Source organism: Loa loa (genome assembly GCF_000183805.2).
Source record: "Loa loa unplaced genomic scaffold supercont3.34, whole genome shotgun sequence".
Classification (NCBI taxonomy): domain Eukaryota; kingdom Metazoa; phylum Nematoda; class Chromadorea; order Rhabditida; family Onchocercidae; genus Loa; species Loa loa.
Genome location: NW_018108214.1, coordinates 115,463 through 131,658, shown reverse-complemented (window position 1 = coordinate 131,658; position 16,196 = coordinate 115,463). Strand labels below are relative to the sequence as shown.

Genomic DNA, 16,196 nt, shown 5'->3' with positions numbered 1-16,196 from the left:
GATCATTTGATATTTTCCCCTTTTAAGTGCATAATTTTTCAATTTTACTTTATCAGTCAGCTTAGTAGAAGTACTGTTTACTTGAATACAAAAAAATGAACAAAACAGAAACTTCACAGCATGATATCATCAACAAATGATACAGAAAAAAACAACGACATATTCAGGTCACCCAAACAATTGATAATTCACATTGTCATCTTGTATTTGTTCTCGTTTCCCTTTATATCTTTTCAATTAATCCTTCTCTTCATCTTTCATCGTTTCTTTTTATTTAGAAAATTAATTAAATGTTGATAAATTCTTTAAACTGTTAAACCAACTCATCCTGAAGAATAAGACACGTGAAAAAAAGAAAACAGTTCACGTTTCACGTTCCATTTTTGAATTTGTTTCAAGTAGTTAAATTTGTTCAAATTACTTTCAATCATCTTTAAGTGTTTTTTTAAGCAACCATAATCAAAATGTTATTCATTTCCTGTTACTTTTATAGCTTCAAAAAATCTGTAATTGCGTTTCATAACACACCAGAGATTAAGCACTAATATATAAAATAAAGCATTTCAACCCATTTCATCATTCTAAAATATAACTGATGGCTACTGTTAATATAGACTTCAGTAGGACATCGCCAGTATGACATGACGAATATTTATCATTCTGAAACTTAATTGAAAGATTCTATTGAAGATGGATTATATTTCTCCTCAGAGATCTTAAAATTAACTGATATGAATACATAAGATGACTTTTCTACTGAGAAAACAGTTCCGACATATAGAAAAACTTATAAAAGTGAAGTTGCTAATTGGAATGCTACCTGAATCTCTTTATGGGACGATACTGCTATGATGAGTTTCATCGATAAAAAAAATGAACAATAGCTGATGAAAACAGCACCGAAAAAAGACAATACTTGATTCCTGCTAGAAATAAATTTTACTTCAAATCAATAATAAAGATAATGTAGTACCATATGCCTTTTCAGGTAGCTCAAACTTTGTCAGTAACTTGAGAGACAATATTCTCGACTCGAGTGTAAAACGACCTGAAGTCTCTGTTTTCAAAAAAATATGGGTTTGTTGCTTTATTGCTAGCACCACATTGTATGTCGGCATATTTCAATTTCGGACGGATAATTGCGCTCAAAATATTCACCGTTCACAAACATTGCTGGCCATAATTTGATTCCTGCAAATTATATAGTGGCAAATTTACATAACTCCAGCTTTTTCATACATCTGTAAATCCAATTTTTGTGCTAAAACTTTTTTTTGAAATTTGAGTTTTCTTGAAAGCTAATTAGCAATTGATACCTGCCCGATGAGTATTCAACATAGAGTAATAATTTAAAGTTTCGCCAGTTTGTGTTGTGGCACATTCAATTAATCGATATCGAGTATATTCAGTAAGACCTGTCAAACATCGTGAAAAGGCTTCGTAAATGTTGGACAAGCCTTGAACACATGTTACCAGGCCTAAGTAGCGTTGAGGGAAGAACTGAAATACTTACAATTATGAATACATTTATGATTGCTTTATGAGATTCGTTTTTAATTAAAAAAAGGCAAAAAAACGGACAAACTAACAGCGATAGCGCAATTTTGCAATCTATTCAGATCACATTCGTCTTGCTCATGTTGACAGTGACAGTAGAATGTTTGATTTGAAAAGTGGTCACAGTAACCTTTACCAAATGGTATTATCTGGAAAAAATTCGCTTGGACCACAAGTTGCAAATTTTGCATTCTTTGACAATATCTTGCTTGTCCATTCTAGATGCCTTCCGTACTTAAATTGTTAAGCAGAAAATGCACAAAGCGGATGTTTTCGAAATAATTTCTTGCAAGTTTAAAAAAAATAAATTCCTCACCTGGATATTCATTATTCCAGGTCGTTCCACGTAGAATGGCCAGATTTGTTCACGCAATAGCTTTGTACAATATTTACATTTCGATTCCGTAAATATGGTCACATTAACTTGCTGTGACCGAACGGTCTGATAGCACAAGTAGCAGGACAGTATCAAGACTAATAGCACTTCTTTTAGGTGCATTCTAAAAGGGTATTTTCGGCGCTACATTGACACATATCAATTAACTACGAACATTTAATAGATGTCCACTCCATACACGTGTCGCCATACACGTACGTCCATAATTACTTTATTCCTTTTCGAGACAAATTAAAATTATTTCATAAATTGCTTTCTACGTGATAATTTATGAACATATATCAGCATGATTTTTTCAACTTTCAATCGATTACAATTATTATTGTTCGTTCAATTATTTACAATTCCATGAGAAATTTCACTTTTTCATTTTTCATTTTAAGTTTGTTAACGAATGTTTTTTTTCTTTTTCTACTTTGCAGGAAGAACCCTGGCCCCTTTGTTTTTTTTCGAGGCGGAAATATTGAAGACCCGAAATGGGAACTTTGAAAAAGTCTGTCCCGTATGTTCATTAGAAGTTCAAAGAAAACAAAAACAATTGTCATAGAAATATGTTGCAATCATTTCACTCATTTCTGCCCTTCATGGAAGTTGGTAAAAAATTCAAACCATTTTAAATTTTTCATAAAGTTGTAAAATGTTTGTACAAACATAGCCGCAGTTACTATCGACTATTATTTTTATTTTAATTATTTCCATTTGGATGACCAAAGGCGACTCGCCCCTCTTCCCTGTGACGAAGAACTGCAAAGTCATCTGCCTATTTCTATTTTAAAGCTCAATAAACAAGTTTCGAGAGCATCGTCTTCGTTAATTGCGCTCACTAATACGAATTTCTGAAGACTGCACTTACCAGTTCAAAAAGTCTAAGAGAAACCAACTTCTCCAACCATTTCAAACAACTATACCCGTGATATTTACTATGTCAGGTCATGACGTTTTTGTTGGTACATGATTCACTCAATGACGTTTTGCAGCAAACAAAGTGTTCATAATTAACAAATAAAAATTAGTATTCTTTGTAGAGGGTGTAAATATCAGGTAAGATAAGGTGTACAACCAGTTTTATACGAGAAACGAGTCTGTAAGGGGTGATTAGCTGATGATAAGCAAATATGAATGAAATGATAATGAATTCAGATATGCAATAAAATTTTTTTGGTTTTAAATGTAAAAGTTTATTTATGACTTGCAGAGAAATTCTTTGCGGAATTCAAATTCTTAAAACTCAATCGCAAAAAAAATTTGCAGCAAGAGCAAGTGACAAGGAGAGCTTTCGGGTACGCATGATGTTGTCATGAAAAGATTAGTTGCAGTGATAGACTAAGCAGTACCACTAAAACTGTAAATGAAAAACTGTAAAATTTTAAATTGTTGGAGTAAAATATTAGGAAAATCTTACAGTGAAATCGTGGCTGTTTTTTTAAGCCCACTAAGACATATAATAAATGCAGTGAGACTGTATTTCCCACGAACTACTTGACAAACATACTTAATATCAAGTTTCTGAGTTTAATTTAGATGCACGGAAAATTTTTCAGATTCTTTATTTTGCGACAAAATTATTAACTTTGAAGAATTTTTTAAACTTGAATTTCCCTAGAACTAGCGAAGTAATGATATTTGTAAATTACATAAAAGATGTTTCTGTAAAAAAAAAATATTAAGAACTTCCCAAACTCTGAAGAAAATTGCATTTACAAAAATGTACAAATTGGATGACAAGAGGAAAACGTTAGTTTTTTTATAAATTTCGAAAGGATCTTCATTCTTCAGTTACCATAGTTTCTTTTTGTTTTGTATCACAAAGAGAAAACTACAATAAACAAGCAGTTTTCTTCTAATTGGCGGAAAAGGAAATTAGAGACAAAAAATATGCTTAAGGGCAAAATTAAGAGGAAAAACTAAAAATCAGATCAATAATCATTTCGATGAATCATAAATGGTAATAGTTTCGGAAACACATAACATTTTGCAAAATAACGTTTGAAAGATAAATAAGAATGATTGTTGAAGTGACTTTTGCCAATTTCTCTACTACATGAAATTTACTAACCCAAATGTCAAAAGAATTCTATTTGATCAGAAAAAGAAGAACGACCTCATTTCCGATCGCTTTTACTGCTGTGATCTTTCTTTTTTCAAGAAACTTCAACTTTGTTTCATTTCTAGGAATTTTTTCTAAATAAAACACGTATAATTATATCAATTCCACAACACATTACGATACCTTTAATCTAATATCGGATGAAAGAAGAATGACAACCTACAAATGCTTCTAGTCATTGATGATTGAGCTTAATACTTGTTTGATTGACCTGTATTAAACTAATTCATTCAAAATTATTCTTGGATGACAGTGGCGAAAAAAAAAAAATTGCCTGTTAGTAAAATAAACGTTCTCCTTCACTTTTTTATGTGAAAAATTGACTGATGATACCAAAAAGACATAACAGGAAAATGGTTAGCTGAAAGGAAAGCATGAGACAATTTAAGCAATAGTTGAGATTTTCAAGCTTCATTCAACAATCACAAACGACAGTCAGAGGGATGGTTTGTGAAAAAAAAAAAATTAGATTATTATTCCAATTTATTTTTTAACTAAAGCGAAAATTGAATTAGTTTGATGATCGCTTGAGAGTTTTGGTTGAACTACAATTTACGACTTTATTACCGCTTGAAATGTTACCAAATTTGAAAGAAAAAATCAAAAAAAAAAATTGAGGGAAATTCATTGTTTCAATGTAAATATAGTTCTTGTCAAAGGGATTTTGGAGCTAATTGCTACATGAAATGGTAGAACTTTTAAAGTTGGGAATGGCCACTTTTAGGTAAATTTGATTAAATGAAAAGAGGGTGAATACCAAAAAACAAATTTTCGTGATTCTGATCATTCGAGCAAATTCAGAACAGTAAACTTAATGAATAAATAGCATTGTATTGATGTGGAAAGGGAAAAGGGCTCACTAAATTGATAAATTCGTAAATATTTAAAGGTTAAATGTCAAAATTCATATAAATTTTACTTAAGATTCGATTATTCCTTTATACATTCTATTGTAAAAATTTGAGTATGTCAAATTATGAAATATATTTTAATTACGCATTGTTATTGTTCACTTTACTATGTTTACCTGTTTTCTTGCTTATTTGCCTGTTTGTTCGTTTGTTTGTTTACTTGTTTCGTTGTCTGTTTGCAGCGATAACTTTTGAAGAAACGTGAAGTCAACCAAGTTTAGAAGAATAATCGATTGCCAACTTAAATATTCATCAGATGAAACCGGAATTAAAACTGAAACAGTACTTCTTGAATTGTCTATCAGTTACCAACGATTCTGGATATAATGATGATTCAACATTCTAATTAATTTTATTCAAAACTTTGGAATTTGACGAACTTTTACCTAAAAAATATGAGTGAGTTGTCTTCTTTCCCAAAATTGAATTTTTCTTTTCTAACTTAAACCTCCAAATTCACGCTAGGAAAAGTAATAGAAAGTGGGGTTACTGTATGAAGCATAATTAATTGGTCATTTTGTAGTCGAAACAACAAGAAATGTTGAACAATAAGTATAAGATGGTATCTTAGCAAAATGGATAAGAACGGTTTGCTTTGACAAAATCTGGTTTTTCCCTGAAGAAGAATGTTGTTTTGGGCGTGGAGATAGCAGGATCAAGCGGATGGACAGAGTAAACGAAAGGCACAGTTGAATGTTTTTGCTTTTACTATTTGAATGTTGTCAATTTATCAGTTTGTTTTAAATAGAAAGAATTCTACGAACTGGTCAGTTTTTTTTTTCTTAGAATTTATTGTGAATGAAATGAATCAGGAAATGTTTAGTAACAAAGAAAGTCCTTTATACAAGTTTCTGTCTTTTTTTGAGCTAAATGCGCCAATAATAGATACTATAGCTGCCCAAAATCAAAACAATGAACGAAATTTTGCAGCGGTGATTCATCTCATTAAAGTGCCATTTGATAGGTTTGTAACTGTTACCACTCCATTTGCCATCAATTGAAACCAGTTGACGAAATTTTGATTACCATTGTTATTGTTACATTCTTTCCATAATTGCTATCATTACTACTAGTACTGTTAGATTAAGTTAGCCAAAGTTTCAACCTTCGGGATCAATTTTAATATTAGCTTTGGATAGAAGCTGCAACTCTAACGTTAATGAATATCTTTAGTTTTGACTTTAACTTTAATTAATAAATTTACTTTCTTGTTTCATTTATAGTTCAAACACAATTTTCAACTCTATTTCAATCAGATTCTTCACTTTTTCGATACATCAAATATGTCACAGATATACAAAACATATTACAGATGTTAATCTAAATTTAAATAATTTTTTATTCCTATAGTAATTTAATGTTCTGATGTTCTAACCTTTTCCTGATGTTCGGAAAATTTAGTTATGATTACTTGAAAATGATTAAAATTGGAAGAAGCAAACATAAAAACGGTCAAATGATATCGCCAACATATACATAACAGTTCGTAGATTAAATATCCGAAATCATTGAATTTCTGGAAACTTAAAATTTTTTAAATCCTTCCAAAATCTTGAAATGTCAAGATCACATTTATAATAGCGAGAAAATAGGATAGCTATATTCAAAACTACAAAACGATGATTACTTAAGCAGAATTGATATCGTGGTATCGACGACATTTGTGGATCTTCTTCAATACCTTACTTCATGACATTTTTCAACCTGATCACCTTTTAAGAAACTGTTTGTAACATTTGAACATTTGAAACAAAATGAAATCAACATGAAGTTGCATTTGATTTATAAAGAGACTAAAACAAAAATATCCTGATGGGTTTATCATTCAGTAATGATTGAGGTGATAGATCCAAAATTAACAGTAAGACCAAAGTACAGCTGGAGTAAAACGAAAGCTGAAAAAAAAAGGTAGATATAATTTTGACCTCATTTGGGACTACAGAACATCACGGTCATGTGTCAAGCTGCACCACCTTAATGTATTAATTATACGACTCATATTATTAGAGCTTTTTGATTTTGAATGCAAGACTTAGATTCATTTCCAAAAAAATTAATTCATCTTCAAGCACGAATCTCTCTGGAATTAAATAAAATCCTGTCGGAGATATCTCAAGATTTTATTAATTTAATACCAGAAATTTCCTTTCAAATTCATCTAGATGTGCATGTATAATGTAATGTAAAAAAAAAGTTAATCGTAATCAGATCAGAACAGTTAAAAAGAAGTTTGAACTGATCTATTTATCCGATCCCTTCACTGTCACGAGAATAGTTTACTTTCGGGATCTTTGCAAGCAGGTAGTCACAATAAGTTTAGATCTCATAACTGTTGACTTGTGGTTTAAGGAGAAAGTTTAAACAAATGGTAATTTCAGGATTCATCAATCGTAATTTTTATTCGTTGACCGAAAGTAAAACGAACGTTGTCGGAAGCAACTTATATCTCGATCATCTTCTGTGGTGAGAGCAGAAACAAAGCCAGTGGGTTTATAAAAATGTTATTGAACGATATCGCTAACATGGTCACTTTGACCTTTTCACAAGTGATCTAATTTCAAATGAAGGAAGGCTTTCTTTGATTTGCATGCTGCAAGAAAAAGAACAGTAAACTTCAAGAACTTTTCTTATCACTTTAACAAAGTAAAGCAATGTATTCTCGCCGATTTATTTATTGGAAAAACAAAGATAAAATTGATGATAAGATAGAAACTAACACAAATGATTCATTCATTTGAGTGCATCAACGAAATTTATGCATTTCGGAAGATCTATAGATGAATCAGTTAGACAGGTACATCCATTTTTCTGCAAGATATAAAATCTGATTGGTACATGAACTGAAGCCTTTCAGTTGATACTTTGGTGAAGTAAACAGGTTAGGAAAGTAAGTAAATGAGGAAGTAAGCAAGGTGACCCATAGGGTTTTGAATTATAAATTAAAGTAGTTGTTGACATCATGAATCGCTCAATTTCTCCGTCCATTTAATTACTGATTAGAAGACAACCTTTGCTGCAAAGAATGTTGGGAAGTAGTTGATGTTAAGGATAGCTAATATCGAAAGAAATGTGAACATCTCAATAAAAAGATTAATTAAAAAAGAGTTCAATAAATTTTTAGTTTGATTTTTAATTTAGTTTAATTTAATCTTTGTAAAACTTTCAATGTTACTGAAAAAGAAAAAAACATCCTTCCTTTCAAAGGGTGTTGAAAAATAGCCGATGTTAACGATTGCCAATGTCAATCACAGCTGTTCACGATCGGGCACTCACTTTTTTCTCGAATTAATTTAATTGCTGAAGGGAAACATTTTCCGCATTGAATGAATAATGAAAGATGAAAGCATTCCCCATTCATTCAAAGTAGTTGTACTGTAGTTATATTGATCAGCTCAAGAGTATATAGCAATGCATTTTCGAATTTGAATCTGAAAAAACTTTAGGTATATCGTTAACAATCGATTGGAGTGATTTTTTCCAGTTAATGCGACAAAGAAAAAAAATAATTGGGAAGGATATGTGAAAAAGCGATTGACATCACTTCGGAAAGACCATTGAGTTGAAGTATTAATTGAGTCACCGATAAATCGCTCATAAACCAGTACACTTCATAAAATCCAGTTAATATTGTTTGTTTTTATAAATCTTGTTGGTATTCTTTGAATGGCCAAGTGTTACAAAAATGCCATTTCTTATCTTAATACAGTTTCATGAAATACGTTCGATAATATTAGCTTTGATAGAGTACAAATTACTCGACTTATCTGAGTTTAAGGTATTGAATGTATTGAATGTTGGTTAGGAAAAAAAATCAGGTGAAGTAACTTCACTAAACATTAATAAATGCTCATTTCATTAATCTTTGTTGGGCAGGTGGGCAAGGAAGGGACCCGCCGGCATTTTGTAATTTTCTTACAACACAAACCAGTGGTACCTATATGCAGCGTATCAGTTATTACAAGTCCTGTGAAAAAAATTGAATTCCTTTTGATTTAATTGACAAAATGAATAACTTTTCCACGCGGTAGTGAATTTCTTTGAGTGATTCACTTGTGCCTTAAATGCTTACTGTAAAATGGGCTTATTTACACGCTTATCACTTGCTGTTTCTTGATCCAGTTATTAAGAAATGCAAACATAACTTTATCACTTTTTCTGTCACAATAATAAGATAAGGTAAATGAAACGAATTGTCTTACAAATTTCTAAGAAATCCCACCCAAATCATTGGTATGACGTGAAAAGACATGATGGCTGAAGTACGTAAGCCCTCAGTTCAAAACATGTGAATGTTACTTTTGCTATAGGGTCATGGTCATGATTTACGAATTACAATAATAAAAAACAACGTTGAATGAAAGACAATATTTCACTGTTGTTTATGAGAAATGACGCACAATAATTACTAATCTATAGAAGATTTAAAAAAGGGTAAAAATTGTAACAAAAACTGATTCCACAGAAAATTGCTGGGGGCACCTAAACAGCAACATGCAAAGTTCAGATCGTAATCTATTTCTTTCAATCATGATTTTCATTAGAATATTTCAAATCACAATTTCGTGCCTAAACAATCGATACTTTGGCTTCGCTTCGGAAATTTCTGGCAATGGAGTATTTTGTGACAGAAAATGGAGCGCTGTATCGTTAAAAACAGCAAAATTTGACTTAAAAATTGGAAATTCTAACAATGTACACACTTTACTATATAGTGAAAGAGAATGAAGTTCATTATAGTTAGACATTTCCAAATCTGTTACGTTGCATTCTTTCAGAGAACATTCTTCCGGGCTTAACACAGATTCCTCATATCTTGCCAAATGTCTGGACATATTATACATCGAATGAAGGTTGTTACCTGGAAATTCATATAATTAATTATTACATTTTCGAATACAATATATCAGGATTAGTAGAGAAACATGAAAAAACTTTACATACCACAAAAATTACTGCATGTTTCAGACGAGCAAATGTATTCCTATCGCGCAAATGCACTAGCCCGTTAAATGTAGGTTAAGCTAAATAAAATTAACTGCTTGCCTGCAATAATAATCCTTTTTAGTTTCTTCCTGTGCGCATAAATTACACTGTTGTATATGGCATGACCACAATGTGGTGCGTAAAATAGCACAACATTTTCATTGTTATCATTATCATCATCATCATCATCGGATATCCGACATTCTAACAAATCTTTGGTTCCCGATAAGGAAATAGCATGATTGCACAACCAAAGCTGAAAAAAGTCACCCTTAAATTGGAAAACTTTAATTAAGTGCAAAAACATTTATACAGATGGATGAAACATCCAAGAACAGGAAAAGAAATTCAAAAAGAAAATAAAGTTATGATGTAATGATCGGCAAGGAAACAATAAGGGTTAATCAGAATCATTTCAATAACTCAGTCTATTTTAATTTAAAAGGCAGCAGAACTTTCAGATCTCTTGATCCAAAGCATTTGGTAAAACGGGCGTAGACTATAATCCATGGCTTCCCTTTCAAGCTCGGTATGTCTACTGATCTTCCCCACTTACTTTCACTTATTTTCTACGTAATCCAAAAAAGTCATCCAAATTTTCAAGACAAAAATTAGTGTTGGGAAAAGGGTTAACGAACTTTTTCCATTTCTGTCAAGCATGGTTCTTGAAAATAAACTTCACATCCAAAATAATGTTGCAACTCAAGCAACAGCGCTAGCTGATCACAACCATGATAATAGGGATAACTGAAAGAACCCAGTCCAAGGGCCCAAATGCTTGATAGTTGACGTCCAGAGAGGGATTTGAGAAGTAAAGTAATGATCTGCTGGCTGAAATACAAAAACAAATTTTAAACAATGAGTTCTTTAAAATGTACATGAAGGTACCCCCCAACTTCCACAGTCGCCCAGAAGCAGTGCTCCATATCCCGAATTATCCAACTTCCAATCAGAACTGCTCTTGTTTTCTGGTTTGCTTTCCTCAAGTATTCAAAATTCTTAGGTCAGGTGAAAAAAAAAACCACAAAAGTTTATAGATTAGCTGGACTAAATTACTCCCTCTTCAGTTACATGCTGTCACATTTATTTCTCCTTACTGTATTAACGAACGGCAGAAATACCCACATAAAACAGCAGAAGCATTATTTTCTCACCTTCTCTGATATACTCATTACACAATAGCTGTTCCGATTATTAATAATTGATGAAGAAAGATAGAAATTGGAAGAGGTAAAGAGAACAGCAACATATTCTTCACCTATACTTGATCAATTCGATGTTGGTGCAGGCATTCCTCATAACTGTGTCAATTCTCTCCATCGAAACCTGATCTCCTAGATAACAAACAGCTGTTGCAACATTCTCATCTCTTCCACGAGATCGTCGCTTAGATTTCCTTCCATTCCTTCTCACTACGACAAACTGCTCATCGTCACCAGATACAGATGCAGCTCCTTTGTCTGTTTTAGAAGTCATATGAGTTGAATGCTGCAAATTACATCAATAACTATGACTTGAAAAATTATCTTGACAACACGAATAAGCAATCGATTAAAGATGAATCACAGAAGAAGCTTCCATGCGTCTAAAAGAAGCTGTAAAACTCTTCGCTAATACAACAAACAGTTTACACACAAATCACCCTCATCCTAACCAACTCAATTCTCAATTGATGTTTACGTAACAATGCCATAAAGTGCTGCTTTGTTCGAGCGTGAGTCCCAGAAGGATTCTCACTGTAACTACCGCATCGCATCCGCATCGCTTTTAGGTTTTTGGCGCCTGGGGCGTTAGCGTTCGGCGTTGTGCGACATTTGCGTCTAGGGCGCTGCGTGTTGCGTAGCGGTGTTCCCCTTTCTTGATAATATGAAATTTTGAAAATTATATGGTGCAGATCTTGGAAGATTATAAGTGAGTTAGAGTAAAGTACAGAATAGAGACAGAGGATGAGTCACCATGCCAAGAGTTTGATTAATTCCTGAACAGTTAATCTGCTGTTGTCGTATGGAATCTTACATAGTATTTGTGACTATCACGTCACGATCAATTGTTAACAGTCCGCTTGATAAGGTATGAAGCGGGATGGAGAAAGTTTGACAAGGTTATCGCTATCAATATTTCATTTATCATTTATTATTTACTTTAATTTCAGGACAAATGCATATCAACGTTTCAAATGTTGATTCCGTTATTCGTTGATTCATACCTTTCCGACAGGTCAGGTGAGGATCGTTCCCACCATTTGTAAGCGAACAAATCTTTACCTTACATATAGCATGGATTGTAAATAAGCCTAACAACGTCATTCATGTTCGATTGAAAACAAATTGTGGAGACCTTTCCCGAATGACTGCCACATTTTTAAGGGCATCGTTGGCACATATATCAGGGGAATAAGAAAAAAAATATTTTCTTCACAAAGAGAGACTACATTATTCGTCGAAAAAAAAAATGTGCGACAGAAATATGGAATAAATGAAAAAAGAAACGTTCAAATTTCGTTGCAGCTGTTATTTTGCACGTAACCAGTGATACTGGAAATAATCAAACCGGCCAGTGCCGGACGGCACACGCTGCGACGTATTTTACGCGTTACCAGTGATACTGGGAATTATCAAACCGGTTAGTGCCGGACGGCACGCGCTGCGACAAATTTTTTTGGAGTCGTAGGTGAGTGTGTTTCGAATATTCTTCGGGACCTTTCTGTTTTTGCACAGACCGATTTTTGTTTCATCTCTTTCGGGTGTTTTTTGTCTTAGTATTCAGACAGAACATAGGAGCTGAACGTGCGTAGAGTATATCGCAATATTCTAGAGCATACTAATGGGCTTTAATCTGTGGCTTTCCAAAAATGCCGTTGGTAAATATTTTATACTGTTCTAGGAATAGGCGAAATCATAACGCAAGAAAGCTAAAATTATTTGGTTTTCAGTTAAGCGATCAAGAAATACTGATTATATGCCAACAGTTCAGATCCAGTCGGCCGTCGGACAACATACAGGCAGTACTACTACTACTCTAAGTACTGCTATTGCTACCGGTGGGACACCATTGATTTCAACATCAATTTTGGATGAAGATTTCACTCGTCGCCTGATTGAAGCTGTGAAAGCGCAACCGTGTTTATACAATCCCAACCATGAACATTATGGGAATAAACATTCTAGTGCGCAATACAGAATCCAAGTGTGGCAGAAACTACGTGTTGAACTGGGATTCAAAGGTATATTTTACTTTCTCGTTCTTTTCTTTTCTGTTTTTTTGCTTTTTTTTTTCTGTCTTATAACTCATAAACACCATTTTCTATTCTTTCAGTCAATCCACTATTTTCCTTATTCAGAACTTACCATGTTTGCGTATCCACTTTGGATTCGCTATCTAATCTCAATGTTTCCATGAATTTTTCATCGTGATAAACTATTTGAACTATATTGCTATTTACTTCTTTGTTATCTGATTGTTAAGTCCTTTTAATAGATGACGCACATGCGTTGCAAATGCAGTGGAAAAGAATACGTGATCGGTACGTACGTGAACGGAGGAAACGACGAAATGTTGATTCGGGTGAAAATAATCAGGTCATATAGCAAAAGCAGAGCTTCACTTTCAGTTTTTTTTTTCTTTACTATTGTGTTTGCTTATATCAGGTTGCCTATGGAATATTTTAATACCTTGTCGATTTTTAAAATTTCAGGATTCCCTTATCACTGGTCGTGAACGTCATGCATCAGGTAGTTCTAACTGTTCCTCTTCAAGCAGTGCCGTTAACGTGAACACATCACTTTCTTCACAACAGTTCACCGAAATGATGCGATGGATCGAACCGTTTTTAGTTGATGTAAGCCTAGCTGTATAAAGTAATGGTAAATGCTGAATTCCCTGGAACGGTTGGCTTTTCTAAATAAGGAACAGGAATGTTTATCTGAGCACATTTTGGATTCAAAAGATCGATAAAACAGGTGAACAAGAATTATTTTTTTGCGCATTTATTAAGTATTCAATGCATTTTTTAGAACATGAGTAGTCTTCACTCTACATCTATGGGTGCAGTTACAAGCTCTTCAAATGTACAACGTAGGCAGATTCAGAATCTCACTTCGCAACAATCAAACAGTAGTCAAGGTAACGAAGTTTTTGTCCCCAATTTTGTAAGCAAGAGAAGTTCCGGGTCTTTGTCATGCGCCTTGTTGTTTAGACAACGTCAGCGACTTTATCGCTTTTAGAAACGAAGTGAATCCAGATTCCTTATAGAAGTGTAGGAAATATTTGGTTTCCATTTAAAATGATAATCACTGAGTTCCTTTTGTTATTTAAAATTTTTAGTCAATTTCCTTTGCATCATACATATGTCATCTTTGTTTTTCTTGATTATAATTTGAATGTTTCCTGCAATTCTCACACTCCAGCTTCTTTTTCTGATGTAACAGGATAAGTTATCTTCCTTTCAAAAAGGACTGTAATTGCAAACTCCTTTCTAGTCTTTTGTTCATAAAATTCTTTAAAGAAACCTCCAAAATATGTTTGGTCCTGAAACTTTCGCAACATTGGTATATCTTGCAGAAGCGCCAGGCGGGAGAATGCAGCCTAGACTTGCTGCTATTCTGAAATGTCGTTTTGATGGTGCAATAACAATGGCAGCACTTAGGCAAATGAACTGCATGCGTTATGCTTGACTTTATTGTCATTTGTCAGTACAACTACCATACACTTTTTCTCTCGTCAGTAAAAGACCATCGTGTTTTGTGTTTTTAGGCAATTGATAATTTGATCAAGTCAAAAGTTTGTCGTACAAACTTTTATCTTCATTTTTCGGCAGTGTTTAATATATAGGATCTGTAATATTTGTTCATCTCCCAGTGAGTGAGCCTTTATTCGCAGAAAAACGAAAATACATTTAAAAAACTTACATGTTTTATGAGGCTCAGAAATTGTGAGAATAACATTTTTTTCATCTCCTGTGCCGATTTTGCATTTGCCAAGCATCGTAATAAAATCTTTTGCTTTTACTTCTTTTTTTGAAGGTCAAAATGGTAGTAGCACCCTAGCGGTGATTGCGCCAACAGGAGTCAGTAATACTGGAACATATTTTGTACATTGCAACCTTAACGTCAAACAAGAAGCTTCTAGTCAAGGAACATCTATTGGTCCTACAGAAGGTGTGACCGTAAGCAGGTAATCATTTATGTCTTAAAGGGGAATTTAGGAAATTCTGCAGTTCTCATACATGGTTCATCCAAAAATTTTTGCCCTTGCAGTTATCAACAAACCAGTCAGCTTCAAATGGTAAACACACAAGTTTCATGTGAATATAACACTCTGCCAGACCATGGATTGTCGAATGGTTCAAATGGCGACAGAAATACGAATGCTATTTCAACGTCTGCCACAGGTTTCACTTTCAAACAAAGCTTATGTGAGTGTTTCAGATGTTTTGTTATCTAGACTAGGTTTCACTTCCGAGACCTAAAAAGTTGTTTGGTATGTAATTGTTTCAGATGAGGTAATTTTCCCAATGTTTGTTCCATATTTATTTAAAGATATTGGGGAACTCATTTATTCGTCTTATTTTTTGCTCCTTTTGGTTTGATTTTTCAGTTTTTATTCCTTTCATTTTTCATTCATCAGAAATCTTAATTTGTTCTCCGAACTTTGTAACTTATTTTTCCACAGATATTCAAATGTACTCTATATCTATTACAAAAGAAAGCAATCTGCTCCTTCTATACTTTGCAAAAATTCGATTTAATTCATATTATTTTTGGTTTTTTCTGAATAATCATTTTCTTACATCTGGTGGTGAATCTTCGAGATTGTTGTTGGCTAATATTTGATTATGCGATTCTTCGTTGGTAGTAGTATCATCCGTCGTGCTTTGTAATCAAGGTTTATTATGTTCGAAGGTTTAAGCTATTTTAAGATAACGGAAGTCCATGTTCGTCGACAGCAAGTAGTGAAATAGACGTTGGAACATCCGTAGCGGCAACTTCACATTCTAATCAACAGCAAGTTGTTTTACAACAGCGTCAACGGCAATCTCTAAGTCAGCACCCCTCGAGCATGGTTGTACTGACTGCCATTCAGTCGCAGCAGGTGATTATAAGATATTGGTAATGAAATTCTCTGATATTCCAACATAATTCAGATAAATATATATATATATATATATATATATATATATATATATATATATATATATATATATATATATATATATATATATATATATATATATATATATATA

At 33.1% G+C, this 16,196-nt stretch overlaps 3 protein-coding genes across 4 annotated transcripts in view; 1 reads left to right on the top strand and 2 right to left on the bottom strand.

Annotated features, from left to right (window-relative positions):
- Nucleotides 1–1,093: 1,093 nt before the first annotated feature.
- On the bottom strand, nucleotides 1,094–2,056 carry LOAG_01425 (hypothetical protein; the record flags this gene model as incomplete). The annotated part of the gene is made up of 4 exons (XM_003136964.1): nucleotides 1,094–1,191; nucleotides 1,317–1,500; nucleotides 1,590–1,706; nucleotides 1,874–2,056. 4 exons carry the CDS (start codon nucleotides 2,054–2,056, stop codon nucleotides 1,094–1,096), a joined length of 582 nt encoding a protein of 193 aa, XP_003137012.1.
- A 7,190-nt stretch (nucleotides 2,057–9,246) lies between these two features.
- On the bottom strand, nucleotides 9,247–11,452 carry LOAG_01424 (hypothetical protein). The gene is made up of 4 exons (XM_020445744.1): nucleotides 11,214–11,452; nucleotides 10,594–10,786; nucleotides 10,016–10,211; nucleotides 9,247–9,830 (listed from the first exon to the last, which is right to left on the bottom strand). The coding sequence occupies exons 1-4, from the start codon at nucleotides 11,429–11,431 to the stop codon at nucleotides 9,520–9,522; spliced, it is 918 nt and encodes a 305-aa protein (XP_020303832.1). The 5' UTR covers nucleotides 11,432–11,452; the 3' UTR covers nucleotides 9,247–9,519.
- Nucleotides 11,453–12,557: 1,105 nt separating this feature from the next.
- LOAG_17012 overlaps nucleotides 12,558–16,196 on the top strand; it is a gene marked incomplete at its 5' end in the record, with an annotated part of 7,618 nt that continues 3,979 nt past the window's right edge. Inside the window, 9 exons of one of the 2 annotated variants that reach the window (XM_020449671.1) lie at nucleotides 12,558–12,625; nucleotides 12,888–13,178; nucleotides 13,433–13,533; nucleotides 13,650–13,793; nucleotides 13,969–14,077; nucleotides 14,516–14,617; nucleotides 14,977–15,127; nucleotides 15,211–15,344; nucleotides 15,873–16,045. In XM_020449671.1, the coding sequence (XP_020306758.1) occupies nucleotides 12,914–13,178; nucleotides 13,433–13,533; nucleotides 13,650–13,793; nucleotides 13,969–14,077; nucleotides 14,516–14,617; nucleotides 14,977–15,127; nucleotides 15,211–15,344; nucleotides 15,873–16,045 (1,179 nt within the window). Of the gene's footprint in view, nucleotides 12,626–12,887; nucleotides 13,179–13,432; nucleotides 13,534–13,649; nucleotides 13,794–13,968; nucleotides 14,078–14,515; nucleotides 14,618–14,976; nucleotides 15,128–15,210; nucleotides 15,345–15,872; nucleotides 16,046–16,196 lie in introns of those variants that run through there. The other variant, XM_020449670.1, reaches the window with a different exon arrangement.